Raw genomic sequence first — 17,500 nt, forward strand, 5'->3', positions numbered from 1 at the left:
CAGAATATTGAAACTCCGTGCAACAGAGGGAAGAAGAAAAAGAAGGTTTATCAGACGCAACCATTGAATGCTGCAGGAGGAGGGTTAGCTCGACTGTGGAGCCGGCGTGAACATTAAATCCTGACCTTACAAAAGGCAGAACAGGTGCACAGTAACAAGCTGCTGTGACTGAAACAAGTCAAGAAAGACAGTGGATGTTCGGTCAGTCAGCGCAGAGACATGCAGGAGGAATTAACGCGCAAATTAGAAGAGAATCCCTACAGGTAGGAGTAGTGTGGTTTAGATAGTTAAGAGATGATTTGTCTCGGGTTACCAACACACACCATTAGACACGTGTAAAAGTGGATCTCCTGTGGAGAGACAAAATGATTAAAACAAAAAGGTGCAGGATGAGACTGGATGTACATACGTATGGGAATTCACACAGGTTTGTCAACATGTTACATTTCATTACATCCTTGAGACAGACGCTGAAGAGCTTACGCTGCCACAGGAGCGAGAAATGTCAAACACTTCAAGTTCATCCCTCTCAAAACAAACAACTAGCCAAGCCACTGTACTTATCGCTTAGAGGGTTTGTTTTTAGTAAATGAGAGATTAGCGCGTGCTTGCACAGTACAGTATGTCTAGGTGTGTTCTCAGCCTGTTGACTTCAGCGGGGAGGTCAACTCTGTTCTTCAATTTCTCAATCAAAGGTTTGAACTAGGGCTGAACGATTTGGTGAAAAAAAAAATGTAATTGCAATTTTTTTTCGGCCAGAAATTGCGATTACAATTTGGTTCACGACTATTATTTTTGAGCTACATATGGCACCTTCTGCAATCATGTTAAATAAATTGTTTTTTTAATGAAAGATCGACTAAAAATAGGAGGTTTCTGTAAACAATCTGTGACGTGTAACATTTATCTTATGAAAAAAACAGTAAATATAATAATGAAAAAAATGTTAAATCAAAATGTTACACCAAATATTCAACTCAACCTTTGCCATTCGATTAACCGCAGCCTTCGCGATTAGCTAATCGCTTTCTTTCAAATCGCGATTTCGATTTGAAAACGATTAATAGTGCAGCCCTAGTTTGAACTAGAATGTCATAAAATAAAGGGTCATACAGTGACGGCCCTGGCAGGGCAGTAGTGGCCCATAGGGGTCCATAGGGGGGCAGCCCTTCTGGCATTTGCCCAAATTCCAGATTACTAGGGACATGTACAGGCTGTAACATATGCCTAAAGCCAAAGATAATGTCTTTAAATCCCTTGTTTGGTCCGACTAACAGTACAAAGCTCTGGGCCAATCACCCAGAGGACTGCAGGGATGGACCATGGCTTGGAGGTTAGAAGGAGCACTTCCCTTCACTGCGCTGTATGCCAGCAGCAGAGTCGATGGATGTTAGGGCTGCTCGCTTACGGAAAAAATCATAACCACAATTGTTTTTGGTCAATATTGAAATCAGGTTAGTTTAACACAGTTATACCCTGGATGCCTGCCGAACTTAGACCCGCCCACAACATTTGAGGTCGGGAAGTTCGGTCTGGACTTGATCCGTTGTTGACACCCGTCCGCACAACACAGAAACTTCCGCCTCTGCCTTTGCTCTGTCGAAGCCTGCCTTTGACTGGCAGCTTCTGTGGCGTCTGTCTCCATTGCTCTGATTGGTTGGACGTCTATCCAATTGAGTGCAGAGGCATTTTCTTTCCTGGTTCGGTTGAAACACGCCCCAGCAGTATTCTGGACTAATGCTGCGTTCCTGTCAGAGTCGGAGGTCGGAATGTCCCGGTTGAAATGTCCAAACTTCAGACCCCCAAGAGGTCCAGGTGCACGACACCAAACGGAAATGAAAGACAGGGCTGAGCGTGACAAACTGATTTTTATTTGGCAAGTGTAACGTTACGCACAATGAACTCTCAGCAGCGCAGTCTCCTTGCATATATAAACCATAAATATAAAGAAAAGAGCAAATGAGGCATGAGATAACAAAAGCCATTATGCATTTTATTTTACGGCACTTTTATACTCGGAAACATATCTAAATGTGTCGTAAATATATTGTCTTACTTAAATACAGGCAAATATACTTTACGTTGCCTTTTAGTAAATGGTTTACCATTTATAATATGCACTTCCATGGGTGCTGCCGTTGTTGTGTGACGTCAGATAACTCGTAGATGGATTTGCCCCGAGTTTACAAACAGGAACTCCGACTTTGAGTGGCGTTCCATTGTACTTTTTCTCGTAGGAGATCACAAACGTTCGAGTTCCTAGTTGTCTGTAACGCAGCATAAAGCTTATTACTGAATACGTGTAATTTACTACGAGCTAGAGCCTGACCGATTTATCGGCGGACCGATATTATCGGCCGATATTATCCAAACTATTGATAATATGAATATTTAAAAAATAAAAACGGACCCTTCAGCCATGTTCGGAGTGTTGGCGTCGCATAGTTTGTCCACCAGAGGGCGCTCTACAACCTCCCTGTTGGCAACACTCGTGTTTAACCCTTTGAGTTTCATATCTTAAGTTTGTATTTTTATACATTTTATTTATCAGAACTTTATATATATTTTGTTGAAATCTGTTTATGTTTTCTTACGCGTTTCTATATAAAATGTATAATTGGCCGATATATCAGAATATCGGATTTTTAAATCACCAAATATTTGTATCGATATCGGCCTTAAAAATCCTTTATCGGTTGGGCTCTACTACGAGCCACGGAGAATTTCTATTCATATCCTCTGAAAGTAAGGATGCACCAATCAAACTTTATATCTCATCTGCAGATGTCTTTTAGTATTGAGCACCGATCTGATACCAGTTCACTCAAATGTTCCCAAATTTTAAATCTGTACACCTCACTGTGTGGAATTAATTTCTTTATTTTTGTTTTAATGTGAGGTAACATTAGGCCAAGGATAACTCTGACCCGCCCATCACTGTCTGAATGTATGTGTCCGGGGTATTGGATCGCTGCGTGCCTATCTGAAAGTCTCCAAAACATGAAGCAGAAGTTTATCGGCTAAATAAATCAGCGTGAGCTGTCAGCCTGACACCGGAAAATGTGGCAAGATCATGCAGCAATAAACTTAACAGACTGTGAAGGTTCAGGGCGTTCAGGGCACTTTCACGGCCTACATCTAGATGTTGTATCAACATATAACTCCCATAATATGACGGCATCAAAGTCCAGAAAAGTGACCCTCTAAAGTCATGGCACTTTGTAGGTTGTAACAACAAAGGTTACAGGTTGTAACAACAAAATTAGAGCTGCAAAGATTATTCAATTAGTTCAACTATTATTATTATTCAACTAATAAATTAATCGCAAAATATTTTGACAATCGATTAATCGGTTGAGGGACTGCAGATGTAAATAGCCAAAGGCTTACTCTGGTGCAATGCATCAAATGGTCACATTTATGTTTTAATTGCACATTGTCCCTTTTATAAATAAATTGAAAAAATGGAGTCATTATTTTTTAATAAAAGCTCCCTGATTGCAGCTTGTTAAATGTGAATATTGTTCCAGTTTCTTCTCTCCTCTGTGACAGTAAACTGAATAACATTTGAGGATAGAGATGGTCCGATACCATGTTTTGCTTCCCGATACCGATTCTGATACCTGAACTTGCGTATCGGCCGATACCGAGTACTGATCTGATACCAGTGTGTCATATACTTTATTATGTTTTAACAGCTGTATACTACTATCCCTGTATGGATGATATGATGTATAACAGCTGTATACTACTATCCCTGTATGGATGATATGATGTATAACAGCTGTATACTACTATCTCTGTATGGATGATATGATGTATAACAGCTGTATACTACTATCCCTGTACGGATGATATGATGTATAACAGCTGTATACTACTATCCCTGTACGGATGATATGATGTATAACAGCTGTATACTACTATCCCTGTATGGATGATATGATGTATAACAGCTGTATACTACTATTTATTCTGCAGTTTGACAGTCAGTTATAACGGAAAAAGAACATAAATAAACTACTTTGACGTAGATTTTCTTTAGGGCTTTATTACGTGGTATCGGATCGGTGCATTAACTCCAGTACTTCCAGATACTGATACCAGCGTTTTAGGCAGTATCGGAGCCGATACCGATACTGGTATCGGATCATCTCTATTTGAGGACGTCATTTTGGGCAACACTGATTGACATTTTTTTTAACTTTTTCTAACATTTTATGGACCATGCAACAAATCGACTAATCGATAAATTAATCAACAGATGATAATAATCGTTAGTTGCAGCCCTAGACAAAATTACTATAAATCAATAAAGCTGCCTATTGTTACTTGGACGAACATGTTCTTATCTAAATATAAAGGAATTCATTTCTGTGCCTGATAATCAGACTCAATTGCCATTTATGTTATTTTCTATTGCTATGCTGAACAAATCTGACATGTGGGGATCGAATCACAGGTCTGGAAGCAGGTCAGTCAGCAAAAACTAGAATCCAAATCAACACAGCAAACTTCCTGCACAGCCAGACAACACATGTTGATTAAACCAGGTGGCAGGAAATCAAATCCCACAGGAAGCGAGGTCGCAGTCTTACCTTCTGCCATGTCCAGCGCCCTGCCAGGCTTGGACACGCCCCCCGTGCAGAAGGACCTGACCGTGAAGGACGCAGCTGACCGCAGCAGCAGGAACCTGCAGCCAGCATGAGGACACGAGAACATAACAAACAAACCCTGAGATGACCTTAAAGACAAGGAGTCCAGTTTCATTCACATGCATGATCCTCTTCTAATTATAACTGTATCTAATCCTGCTGCTCGACAGTCAACAGCTGAGCAGGCAGACAGACTGTTAGCGCTCGCTGCATGAGGTAAAACTTGTGATGTCATCAGACACTTCAGTTCAGTTCCTCAGCTTTGTTTAAAGGGGACATATTATGCTTTCCCGTATTTTCTGTCATATCTACAATGTTATAATGTCTGATTTTCATGTTAAACGGGGTTCAAATAATGAGGTAAACTTATTTTAGAGAAATCCCTGTGAGCTAAAGCTATTCTGAACGCTCCAGTATATCAACAGTTTTTTTTAAGCTACTGCGGTGTTAACATTGTCGCATGTAGTTACAAGCTAACGGCAGTAAAAGATGTCACCTTGGCTGCCAATGTTAAATTCTCCCCAGTTTCGGGTCGCATTACTGCCGAAACATGTCCGATTGAGTAGTGTTTGGTTCAGAAGTCTTCATCTGCGATTTTTGACAGTAGAAAGTGCTGCTTCGTTCCATTACAATCTAACGTTAGCATACTGCTAACTATTAAGTAGCTGCATGCTAACGCCAGTAAACCACAGAGTTTCTTGTCAACTTGATGTTGGCAAACGCAAGTTGCTTCTGCTACGACAGCGTTCTAAAGCCGCTGTAGGAAAAAAAAAAGATCTAAGATCTCTAAGATTAAAGTCGTAAATTTACGGAAAAAGAACACGGAGATTAAAGCAGTAAATTTGGAATTAAAATGAATTACTTCTCTGCAATTTTCACACTTTTCAAAGTCATCTAGTGGGCCTGATTGGATCCTTTGGCGGGCCGGTTGTGGCCCACAGGCCGTATATTTGACACCCCTGGTTTAGAGATACAGCAGTTTGGGGAAATTCAAAGTTTTCCCCACTTTTCCCAAAGTGAGAAACTAATAAATGCCTTTGGGGACAGACCTTTTAAAAGTATTTGGTGTAGTGGCCAGGTTGAATCAGTGGGTAGAGCAGGAGCACATATACTGAGAGGCTTGTGCCTCGATGCAGAAGTCCAGGGTTCGAGTCCGACCTGTGACGATTTCCTGCATGTCTTCCCCCTCTCTCTCTCCTTTCTCACCTAGCTGTCCTATCGATTAAAGGCGGAAAAGCCCAAAAAAAGTATTTGGTGTAGTCTGAAGTTATGTAAAACAGCAACATTATGCTTAATTGTTGAGTGTCTTTGGAATCAAATAACATAATCATGATCCCATAGGCATTCAGCAATTGAGACTAAAAACAATTAAACTAATGGGATGGTGAGGGGGAGTCTTTTTCCAAGCTTTGTCTGACTTAGTATCTCAAAATAATGAGATATCTGAGAAACCAAGTCATTATTTTGAGATGCATGTTTTTGAGAACGTTTCTCATTGGCGCTTACATTGGCGGAAAAGGGCTTCCATATTCCCACAGTATCAACGGCCCTGGGTTTCTTCTTTTACACAGTGTTATTAACATGACACACCCTTTATGTCTACGACGTATCCCCCACCCTGTTTGGGCCTGGTAACTATGCCCAGGTGGAGCTTATTCCTTCATTTTTAATGTTAAGAAGCCACAGCCACTGCTCTATACAAAAACATCATTGCCACAGTAGTTTCCAAGACTGCTTAGCATTCCTAAAATGAATTAGCTGGCTTATAAATATGCTAACAGATGTTAGCAAAGTCAATGCAGCAGCATCACCAACAACAGAACTTTGAGACACGTTTTTAATCCCACTGACCTCGGTGAGAGCATTGTAGTGTCCCGGATGTCTCCGTTACAAGGTCAGGGGTCCAAATAAAGCCGGTGAGCTCGGTAGAAAGAGACAAAAATCACTGGTTTTCCTCTTGAGGGTACTGCGGTGCCAGGGCAAGTCAGGACCACAGGAACGGCTTCCGTGTTGGTGTTTGGCCACGCCCACTGCGTGATGACGCAAGACGCTACGTACGAGACTAGGTGCAGCTTGTCAGCCTCTTCTCGTTACCTTTCTCTTTGTACATTATCATTTCTACAAGCACTATTGAGTTAGCATTTATCAAAAACAATAACAGATTCAAAACAGCTAGACTTATATTGACAAAAATAAATTAAAAAAACCCATAGATAAAAATAAACCGATAGTTCATGTAGGCTACTTAATAAAACTAAATATGCGTATATAAAGGCATCCTTGCCTGTGGATCAGAGTCCATATTCAGTGGAAATATTTATTTCTGTCACGTCAAAGAAGTTCCCTAAAGGACGCTCCACAGATATGATTTATGATCAAATAAAAGAAGTGACTAAGTGAATCCCTTAACCTCTTCTGTACTATTTCTGTTTATTCTCTATAATGATTTACTAATGCCATACTACTGTATGTTTTGCCCACTGCAACTGCTGCACATGTTCATATTTTATACATCTTAGCATATTCATATCTACCCCTTACTGTTTATTCCACATCCTACATTTTTTCTTTTGTTTTGGTTTTCTGTTTTTCTTTTCTTTCTGTAGATTACCTTGCACTTCTGGTTAGATCAGGGGTCAGCAACCTATGAAAAGAGCCATTTGTTCAGGGAGATGGGTCAATCCTAAGCGAGATAGATAAGCACGTAAGAAGCTGGGTCCAGACTAGACTCCAGACTAGTCCAGACCGTCAATCCAGGAGTGGGCTTGTGAGATGTTCAGGGTCAGGGGTGTAGCACAAAATTCTGAACCCTGTAGAAAGGCATTTTCTATGGGCCCCTCCCCGCATCCAAGCTATTCATTCTAGCATATTTTTGGGCAGTCCTCACATGAGGGTCCTGGGTACTCAGTCCCCTTTCCCCCCCCCCAGTCTGACGCCCCTGTTCAGGCTGGCGGCATTTGAAAAAATGTCATATAAATGGTTTGCAAGATTGAATGTTTACACTAATGGGGAAAGTAGGCTACTTAAAAAAGTACCTACTTTCTGCAGCAGTTCCGACACCGCTATCCTAAATGTTCTCTCTGAAATGTTATGCAGCCTAAATGGGGAATGTAAGCAGCACTTTAGGCCTACAGCAATGCTAAATAAAAAGCTCAAATGTTAATTCAATTCAATTTCATTTATAGTATCAAATCATAACAAGAGTTATCTCAAGACACTTTACAGATAGAGTAAGGTCTAGACCACACTGTAATTTACAAAGATTCCAGTAATTCCCCCGAGAGCAAGCATTTAGTGCAACAGTGGCGAGGAAAAAGTAGTTGTGGTAGTTTATGGCGTAGCAGGTCACTGCAGGGCAAGCAGGGCATAGCAGGGCAAAGCAGGGCAAAGCAGGGCATAGCAGGGCGTAGCAGGGCATAGAAGGACGTAACAGGGCGTAGCAGTTAAAAAAAAAAGAACTGTTATTCATTTCCATATACATTTTTTTTTTCTAAAGCCACAAGGAGCCACTGGAGCGGTTATGCATAGCTGTTGGAGTACCACTTTAAGTGAGAGGCTTGCATGTTTACCAGCATTGCACAGGGTTGTAACAGTGATATATAGCCTAACCTCAGTTAACCTGACCTCTGTGAGTGGTGGAAAATTCCACTTGTGTTACTAGTATGGTTGGTATGTAACTGATTATATACTGTTACAGGGTTTTAACACACTCTAAAGTGTATGCAGTAGTGTTTTCAGTCCTTGCAGCATAGAACCTTCTGCAATACTTATTTTGTTGCTAACTTTTTTACAGCTCAAGTCAAGTAAACATGCAAAACTTAAGTACAAATTTAAGGTACTTGTACTTTAATTAGTTTAGTTATAATTAATTAGTTTAATTTAATTAGTTATTTTCATGCCACCTTCTACTTCTACTCCACTACAATGCACAGTAGGTGTACACATACAAGGAATTTGCCTTGGTGTTTTGATGCAATAACAGTGAGAAAACATAAATAAGTCAAGTCAAGAAACATAAATAATATAGGACAACTGACAATAAAAATAGGAGAAAATAACATTTTACAATAAAGAGCTGGACAGTTTTGTGCAGGGATGTGCAGAATATTAAGCAGGGAATGTGCAAAGGTTCACAGTAACAAGAATATCAGAGAATATGTGCAACCCGAAGGAACCAATTCTGTGAAAAAACATTTCAGACACATAGTCAAAAATGATTCAAAGAAACATTAATATGAGTTTAAATAAATAGCAAACTAATTAGTGTTAATAACAAAACATGTACGTAGAAGGGGATGAATAAACAATTATATAAAATTACAATAAGAGACAAAACAAAATACATTACTCTTCCAAAAGTTCCCCGTACAGTATGACAGTTTTGTTGATTTTTTTAGTGTCTATAAGTTTGAGATACTTAATGTATTCCTTGAGTTCACCTTAAAAAGCATTGCAACATTAACATTAACAACATTTATTAATAACATTTGTTGTTTTGCATTTATGTAATCTAAAATCTACTAGATAAAACCACGCCCATCAATGTGACAGAAGGAAAACAGACGCTAAAGTAAACATTCCGTGTGCCCCGATTGGCTGAGAAAAGGTCAGAGAGGGTGCCGCTGATTGGTCAGAAATCTGAGCGCTGTGGGAAGGGACCAACCGCGTTCCAGCACGAACCGGGTATAAAGACCACGAGGTAAACAAAGGAGACTTCAGATGAACGGCAGCGACCCAGCCGAGGGTGATAACTACTGGATGATCTTGACTCAACAAACGCGTCCGGACCAGAGGCTGACTGTGGGGAAAAGGCCACTCTGAAGCGAATGAAGAAACTTCTAATCTTTCACTTCACATACAGAGGACTTCTAACGAGAGGAAAAAAGAGTAAAAGAAGAAAATGGACTATAAATTACGAAAAGCTGAACCCAGGGACGTGTCTGATATATTACGACTGGTGAAGGTAGGCCGAGAACCATAACTGCGGTCAATTAAAATATTTCCATTAACTGTCTTGTAACACGACATATAAAGTCAGGCGACGCCTTATACGTGTTGAATCACCCGTCTGTTGGTGACAAAGTGGTCGGTGGAAAATGTCCGGTGGATGCCCGAGTGTGAGATTAGTGTGTCGGTGGCCTTTGTGTACAAGCCAGGCGAGTCATATCCGGTTTAAGTGCCGGTTTTCCAAATATGGTCATATGGTCTTACCTTCAGCTTATGTTCTTACCAAGGTTGATGCTAATGAGCCGTTATATAACTACAGATCTTACACGAATAACACAACTAAATTAAGGCCGTAACTAATCAGTATTATCACGATCGTTTCGAGTAATCCAGTCTGTAAGATATCCAAAAAAAATACCCTTCACACTCAAGATGACTCCTTTTTAAATCCATTGTTTAGTTCGACCAACAGTCCAAAAGCAAATATATTCAATTCAAATTGTCTGAACAAGAGAAAAGCAGGAAATAATCATATTTAAGACGCTGGGGCAGTTCATTGTTTGCATTTATTTTCGTCTATAAGTTGCCTGCAAAGAATAATCCGTTATCAAATGAAATGTTTTGTCAATTGGAGTGGTATTGATGAATCAACCAGAGACACACACACACACACACACACACACAAACATTGTTTGGTCTCTGACAACATGATCAAGGAGCATTACTCCAAGAATGATGTCCTTTTCTGAACACACCAGACTGTTCTAGCTGTTCCATTATTTGCCTTTACCCACATAGTTATTATATCAGTTGTTCATTGTTGTATGAAGTTATTGTTTTCAGTTCTTTTCAAGGGTTGTTTAGGTATTTATATCAAATAATGAAGGTTGGCTCTGATGTTTTAAACTCTCAAATACAGATTTGTTTCGGCTAAAGAAACTCAGTTTTATTTGGGTGCATCAACCAATCAGAACATGTTTCCTTCTTTGTTCCCAGGAGCTCGCCAAATACGAAGAGATGGAGCACCAGGTGACACTGACTGAAAAAGGTGAGTTCATTTTCAACATATCTTCTTAAATGTACCTTTTTTTTTTTTTATAAAGTATTTGCATAAAACTGATCCCCATGTGTTTTCATATCAAAATGTTCAGAACAAACTCAGCTTTCTGTATAGAGACGCCCAGTTTTCCCAGAGCGATGTGTAAAGAGATCATTTGACGCTAAAGCTGAAACGATGTTGGCTTTTTGAAAGTCCTCAAAATCTCTTTTGAAAACAAACCTTAACTTATGTGTTGTACAACTTGTTTCGGTGCTTGAAATTAATCTACCAAAGTCTTATGTTATATACAATATGATTAATATAGTAAATAAATGTCTGAAATGAAATTTTATAATATCACATTTGGACTAGGAGTTGTGTCAAACATTGTTTGGACGTGCCAGTGTGTCATTCGTCCTCAGAGGATCAATCTGTCTATATACACATAATGTGAAGAATTCTTTGTATTGTGCTTAAAGGTTTTTTCCCCCCCCGCAGAACTCCTTGAGGATGGATTTGGTGAAACCCCGTTTTACCATTGCATCATCGCTGAAATCCAAGGAGAGACCAGCAGTGACGGTAAGAGCCAGCACACACACCTCCTCCTCTTCCTCCTCCTCCTAAAAAACAAAATGGACAACTCTCAGGAGTCACCTCAGGTTACCTCACTGGGAAACTGTTCAAGAGCAAGTAACTCAAACACGTTACCAGATTACGTGACTGGCACGTTGTTCATGAATTTGTCCTCGGGTCAAAGTTGACGTGGATGGTTCCATACAACACTCTTCACATGTAAAAAAAACAAACAAACATGATCAGTTCACTACTTGCATTGAATCTGGGTGTTTTATTCAATTTGATAGCATCTGGAGAAAAAATAATTATAAAATGTTGAAAAAAGTGACAACTTTCAGGGAAAATCTTTTATAAAGTAGGGGGGAAACAAAGGCCAAAAAGCAGCAAAAAAATGAACAAAAAAGAGGAGAAAATTACAAAAACGTCTGGGGGGGGAAACAACAAAAGTATCAAAATATGACTTAGTTTTTTTTTTTTTTTGACCCAGAAAAACTAAAAGTTGCACGGTCGACAGGAAAGACAACACAGAGGTTTGTATCCAACGTAACCATTTTAATTCAACTAGGGATGCACCGATCAGACTTTTTCAGTCCCGATACCGATGCCTGGGCTTTGTGTATCTGTCGATACCCGATGTTGAATTAATAATACACTGTATACCTTCCACCTTATACCTTCCTTCCACCATGTGGAAGAGGCTAAAGGCACCAGACTTTCCTAACTCAACATTACTTTCCTAACTAAGACAAAATAACATAGATGGAATGTATTGACTTCTTATTTATTTGTACACTCATCTCTTCCAGCATGCGACAGAGGAAAAAAAAAAAAAACTGGATCGGCCTGTGGACCTGTTAATCTTTCCGATCCAGATTTTCGGGACCGATATCCGATCTTAATATTGGATCGCTGCACCCCTAAATTCAATCTATGCTAAAGGACACAAAATGAAACTGGGACATGCAGTTATTGTAATTTAAAAAAGGCTGAGTTTAGGGCGGCAGCTAACGATTATTTTCATAGTCGATAAGTGTGTGAAGTATTTTCTTGATAGATAGATAGATAGATAGATAGATATATACAAATAAACAACCATGAATATTAAACGTAAGCTTGTAAAACTATAAAGTCGCTCAGTGGACAGAAAGCTGTTGCAGTTCATTCCAATAGTAAAGGTGTAAATGTAACGTATTATGATTCTTCTAAACTGTTAAATGCTACATGTCTTATTTAAAGAGGCATATGTAGTATTTATATAATATCTGGCTATCATTCTGTATGTTTCTACAGCTTCTAAGGCTGCAACAAACAATTCAATTCATTATCGGTTAATGGATTAGTTGTTTGGTCTCTAAAATGTCAGAAAATGGAGAAGAATGAGGATTCGTGTTTCCTACAACGCCCGAGATGATGGAATCAGAGTTTCTTTAATGATCTCACCTCCCAGAATAACACTTCTAAGTTTGATCTTATGGCGGTGTTGCTTCCGCCATCTGCACAGACGGCGGTGTTAACCTAAACACATACAGCCTGCACTGCTTCCTGTTTTTGTAAAACTACAGATAAACATCAAAACTGAAGCCTGTTGGAGAGCCTGTTTGTGAAAGAGTGAGACGCTTTTCTGTAAACGAGCTCAGATTCCGAGCTTATGTTTGCATGCTTCGTGTGAAATGTATGAAGCTACATTCTCTTATCTCACTTGAACATTTTAAAAGGTTGTACTTAAGAAAAACATTCACAGGTGTGATTTCAAAAACATAAGTGTGAAACTGTAAGTTTGTGTCTGATTATTTTTTTTTAGGGTTAGTCTCTCTTGAAAAATAGATCCAGATCTCAATGAGACTACCTGTTTTAAATGGTTGAAAAAATATTTCTTCCCATTACAGATCTTTGTTAAAAGTCAGACAATTATTCTTTTACTTCACAACTCTGCTCAGTGTTAACAGGCAGATGTTCTTGACAAAACACAAGGCAGAAGTAAAGCAAAAAAACAAACATTTTTTGTGTATATACGTAACTTTCTACCTTGAGCACATTCTCAGTAGTCACACAAGACTTTGTCCGGTGGGAAACTCACGCCTAGCCACACAAGAAGTAGGCTGAAGAGGAGGGGGATTATTTTAGTTGTTCGGTCTATAAAATGTAGAAGAATGTGGATCAGTGTTTCCCAAAAGTCCAAGATGACGTCCTCAAATGTCTTGTTTTGTCCACAACTCAGATATTCAGTTTACTGTCACAGAGGAGAGAAGAAACTAGAACAATATTCACATTTAACAAGCTTTCAATGATTTCAAAATAGTTGGCGGTTAATCGATAAATTGTTGAATCTTTGCAGCTCTGTACGAAAGTATAATAAAACAATATAAATGTATAATAGTACATGCAGCAGCAGGATACTCAACCGTTTCCTCACTGTGTCTCTGCAGATCCGAAGGTGGTCGGTTTTGTCATGTACTACTTCACTTATGACCCCTGGGTCGGCAAACAGCTCTACCTGGAGGAGTTCTACGTGATGGATCAGTACAGAGGTACGACACAGAGACACACACACACACACACACACACACACACACACAAAGCTCATCTAGTCCAGTCCACCTTTTTAATGAGCTGCTTCTTTATGAATGACTTCTCTCTTTTCTCTTCCCAGGACTGGGAATCGGTTCGGAGCTCCTGCGCCACATCAGTGATGTGAGTATGTTTCACAAAGCAAAGCTCTGTGTTAGAACAGAGTGAATAACAAAATGGGGCCGTTGTTCGCCCGATTCCAGACCTTTTGACTCGCCGCTCTCATCATAAGCCTCTTTCCGACCAAGTAGTTACAGGAACGTGGTTATAGGAACAGTCCACTTCTAAACAGTTCTACTAACTACTCTCCCCCCAAAACCCGCTTTCCCATTTGCATTCACACTGGCCAAGTGGCCATAGGAACTGACCTTTTGTTATTATAACACAGCCATCTAACCACCACTATGCGGGAAATGGGGAAAGTGAAAAGCCCCTGCCCTGAAGTAGGAGCTGAAAGAGTTACAGGAACTGGCCAGAGGGGGGAAAAGGCTTCTAGGAACGTTATGTTCTAGGAACTGCAAAAATCCCTCCGGTCGCAAAGCGGCTTTAGATTGGTTCAGCGATTCTCGTGGTAGTGTTTTTGGAGCTTGGGCCATACTACAGTAGAGACTGAAAGTCATAACTTGGCCTCGCTTTTTAAAATCTGTCTGTTGTGAATGGGTTTGGGCATCGAGAACCGGTTCCAACTTGGAATTGTTTTGTTTTTAATTCTTTGGAAGATTTGGTTTCAAATCCGATCATCGGTTCCAAATTTAACATGCGCAGCTTTTGGTAGCAGCCCGGCACTTGTTGTGTCGCAGCCGTGGAGCTCAGTGAGCGGCGCTCTGGTCTGGCTTTATTTTACGTTGAAGAAAACCCGGTAAAACTGTAAATATCCATCGAATCAAAATACAACTTCCCTCTAATTTGTGAAATGAGCATGTGACTACAAACACCCAATACCTAATGCTGCAAATGGATTCCATCTTAAAATCTAGATAAATATATGACAAATCGCAATATTTTCCGTGGCAATACTGTATCGATACATAGATGCCAAGTATGGATCTATTATTATGTGTGTTGGTCAGTTTGTCTGCTTGACAATCCCATTTTGCAGCAATAACATTGAAGTGAGATGAACAAAGAGAGATGTATCTTTTTAGATCAAACGGATGTTAACGTTTCCTTTTGGAGACGACATGAAATTGGGGAAAAATTCGAAGCTTGAAAAAAAGGTAATAAATTGCAATACATGGCAAAATATTGCAATATGTTTAAAATCGCAGTAGTATCGTGAGTAGGGTTGGGTACCGTTTGGATTTTTACAATTCCGATGCCGAACCTGGTCTTGAAAAACTGAAAACTGACATCAAAGATGTGATATGTTTACTAGCGATCCCGTGCAGTGAAGGGTTAATATGCTTCTACGTCCGTTTTGGTGAGCCCAGAGGGAAGATATGGCATTTTAAAAGTAGCCTACATTTACGGTAGCTAGCTAACAGTAGACTACAGAGAAAGGGGGATATTTTTACATCGGTTTCGGAGCGACAGAGAAAACATTTCAGTCGACACATGAACCGAAATGAGGAACCAAAATTTGTGTTCTAATCCGGTCCGATTCCTACCAGTTGCATAGAAACCGGTTCCATCGTGGAACCGGGTTTCGGTACCCAACCCTAATCGTGAGGCCTCTGGTGATTCCCACCCCTTCATGGGACCCGTTTCAACTCCACCCCTCAAAGAATAGAAATGGAGAATCGATAACAACCGGAATTAAAATCAGAAATGTTAAAATGTAAACGATGCTCAAACTTCCCAGTGAATAAACACAAAGTACGAAAATTGACCGTGACTCTGGTCTGTCTTCCAGCTGGCGATGAAGACGCGCTGCACCGGCATGATGTTCGTGGTGGCGGAGAACAACGAGCCGTCCGTCCAGTTCTACAAGCGGCGCGGCGCCGAGGACCTCTCTCAGGAGGAGGGCTGGAGGCTCTTCAGGTTCGACAAGAACAGCCTGGTCAAGATGAGCACTCCGGCCGAGGAGTGAAGGCGGCCCGGCTCGCACCAGAGGAGCTGGAGACACGGGAGTCCGAGCTGAGGCGGAGAGTTGGGCTGCTTTTTCTGACGATTCATGTAATTGAATCTGATTCTGTCGCCACTTTGAACTCTCGCGTGTGAGGGTACGCGGTGGCGGCGCTGCAGCAGCCTGCTCGGGAATCAAGTCGGCCTCTCTGCGTCTCCTCTCCAGTCAGACAAACGAGTTCAGCTTTTCAAAAATGGGAAATTGTATCACAGTAATGTTTCTGCATGTAGTTCACAAACTTTGTAAGCTTATTTTTTGTTGTCTTTTGCTAAAAGAGTGCTGCAGTGATGACCAATATTTGTCGACGTAAGTTAGCGTCGCCCCTTTATCCCTCGACAAAACCGCCATCTTTCTTTTTCTTTGGGTTAGTACAGAAAACAAAGCTCTGTGGCAAACAAACGTTTGATACTTACGGACACGTTTAGTTCAGCAAAATCTTTACAAAGGACTTTGAGCGCAAATGGAATCGCCTGAAGTAAACGACTGGCTTTAAACAAACTACGACTACAACTTTACCACCACTAAGCTCCCAACTTCTCATTTGATTTTGTGCACTTTGACAGGAGCCTTAAAGGTGCTCTAAGCGATGTCACACGTTAACGTAACATTTTTTTGTTAAATACAGCAAACTTCTCGCTATCCGCTAGCCAGTCCCTCCAGAAAAACGATTATATGATCGCATAATCAGCCAAAGTCCGCATATTTATGCGGCAGCCGCATTTTTTTCAAATACGCCTCACTTTCGCCGCATAAACTGCCGATTTCCGCGCAAAATATGCGGGGCTTGCATGATTTCATAATCCCCGCATTTCCGTTGCAAAAGTGTCACATATCTTAGCAGAAAGTTGAAAAATGTTGCGTTTACGTCACACAAGAGCAGCCGTTTTCCCGTTGCCATGAAGTGACGTAATTACGCGACGTGAACATCATCGAAAAAGCTTCAAACCCCGCGATGAAGCCACGATGAAACCGCAGTTTTTGCAAGTTCCCACAATTTCATCACACAAAATTGCATAAATATCCCGCATATTCCATCGCATTTTTTAAGAAATCGTGCCGCATAATCAAGGATTTTCGCCCGCAACAATCACAAAAAAACGCCGCATTTTTCTGGAAGGACTGACTAGCTGCCTGGCCCCTGAAAACACTGTTAAAAAATGCTGTCTTTGTAGGCAGCCCTGGCTCCACAAACCAACTGTGCCAACCTGCACCACCAAACATAACAGTGTTCCAGCCAATAACCGACTAGAAGGATTTTTGGGGTTTAGTGCACGGAAGGGAGGGGAGGGGACGGGATGAGGAGGAGGGAGGGGCGAGCTAGCCTCCGTTTTGTTTGACAATATTTCGAACATTAACAAGAAGTGATGTCACCCAACATCGCTTAGAGCACCTTAAATAGTTTGGAGGAGCACGAGAGTAAACGGGAGGCTGTGAAGGCGGACCAGTGAGTAGACTGATTTCCGTGATGCCGTTTAATGTCCCAACAACCTCTGTATTCTGATTTAGCCACTTGCTAAGACACGTAAAGGCTTCAGGATCTCAATAAAGCTCGTGTTAACCACAGACTTTACTTCAGACATCTAACCAAAGACCCACCGACTTTGAGACGAGGGGACTGGAAGTGCAACAACTCATCTCCAGGTTTTAGGA

The 17,500-nt window shown here is 40.7% G+C and overlaps 2 protein-coding genes across 4 annotated transcripts in view; one reads left to right on the forward strand and one right to left on the reverse strand.

The window, feature by feature from the left end:
- Positions 1-6,688, reverse strand: part of acot9.1 (acyl-CoA thioesterase 9, tandem duplicate 1) — an 18,474-nt gene extending 11,786 nt beyond the window's left edge. Inside the window, exons 1-3 of one of the 3 annotated variants that reach the window (XM_078280355.1) lie at positions 6,507-6,688; positions 4,599-4,693; positions 324-350 (exon numbers count right to left, since the gene is read on the reverse strand). In XM_078280355.1, the coding sequence (XP_078136481.1) occupies positions 324-350; positions 4,599-4,693; positions 6,507-6,520 (136 nt within the window). In that variant the 5' untranslated portion in view covers positions 6,521-6,688. Of the gene's footprint in view, positions 1-323; positions 351-4,598; positions 4,738-6,506 lie in introns of those variants that run through there. The other 2 variants (XM_078280356.1, XM_078280354.1) reach the window with 2 other exon arrangements.
- Positions 6,689-9,359: 2,671 nt separating this feature from the next.
- Positions 9,360-17,500, forward strand: part of LOC144536972 (diamine acetyltransferase 1-like) — an 8,271-nt gene continuing 130 nt past the window's right edge. The window contains exons 1-6 of the mRNA XM_078280347.1: positions 9,360-9,618; positions 10,599-10,650; positions 11,140-11,220; positions 13,644-13,745; positions 13,868-13,908; positions 15,638-17,500. The exon at positions 15,638-17,500 is cut by the window's right edge and continues 130 nt beyond it. Of these exons, the coding sequence (XP_078136473.1) occupies positions 9,556-9,618; positions 10,599-10,650; positions 11,140-11,220; positions 13,644-13,745; positions 13,868-13,908; positions 15,638-15,814 (516 nt within the window). The 5' untranslated portion in view covers positions 9,360-9,555 and the 3' untranslated portion in view covers positions 15,815-17,500. The remainder of the gene's footprint in view (positions 9,619-10,598; positions 10,651-11,139; positions 11,221-13,643; positions 13,746-13,867; positions 13,909-15,637) is intronic.

Source organism: Sander vitreus, chromosome 22 (assembly GCF_031162955.1).
Source record: "Sander vitreus isolate 19-12246 chromosome 22, sanVit1, whole genome shotgun sequence".
Classification (NCBI taxonomy): domain Eukaryota; kingdom Metazoa; phylum Chordata; class Actinopteri; order Perciformes; family Percidae; genus Sander; species Sander vitreus.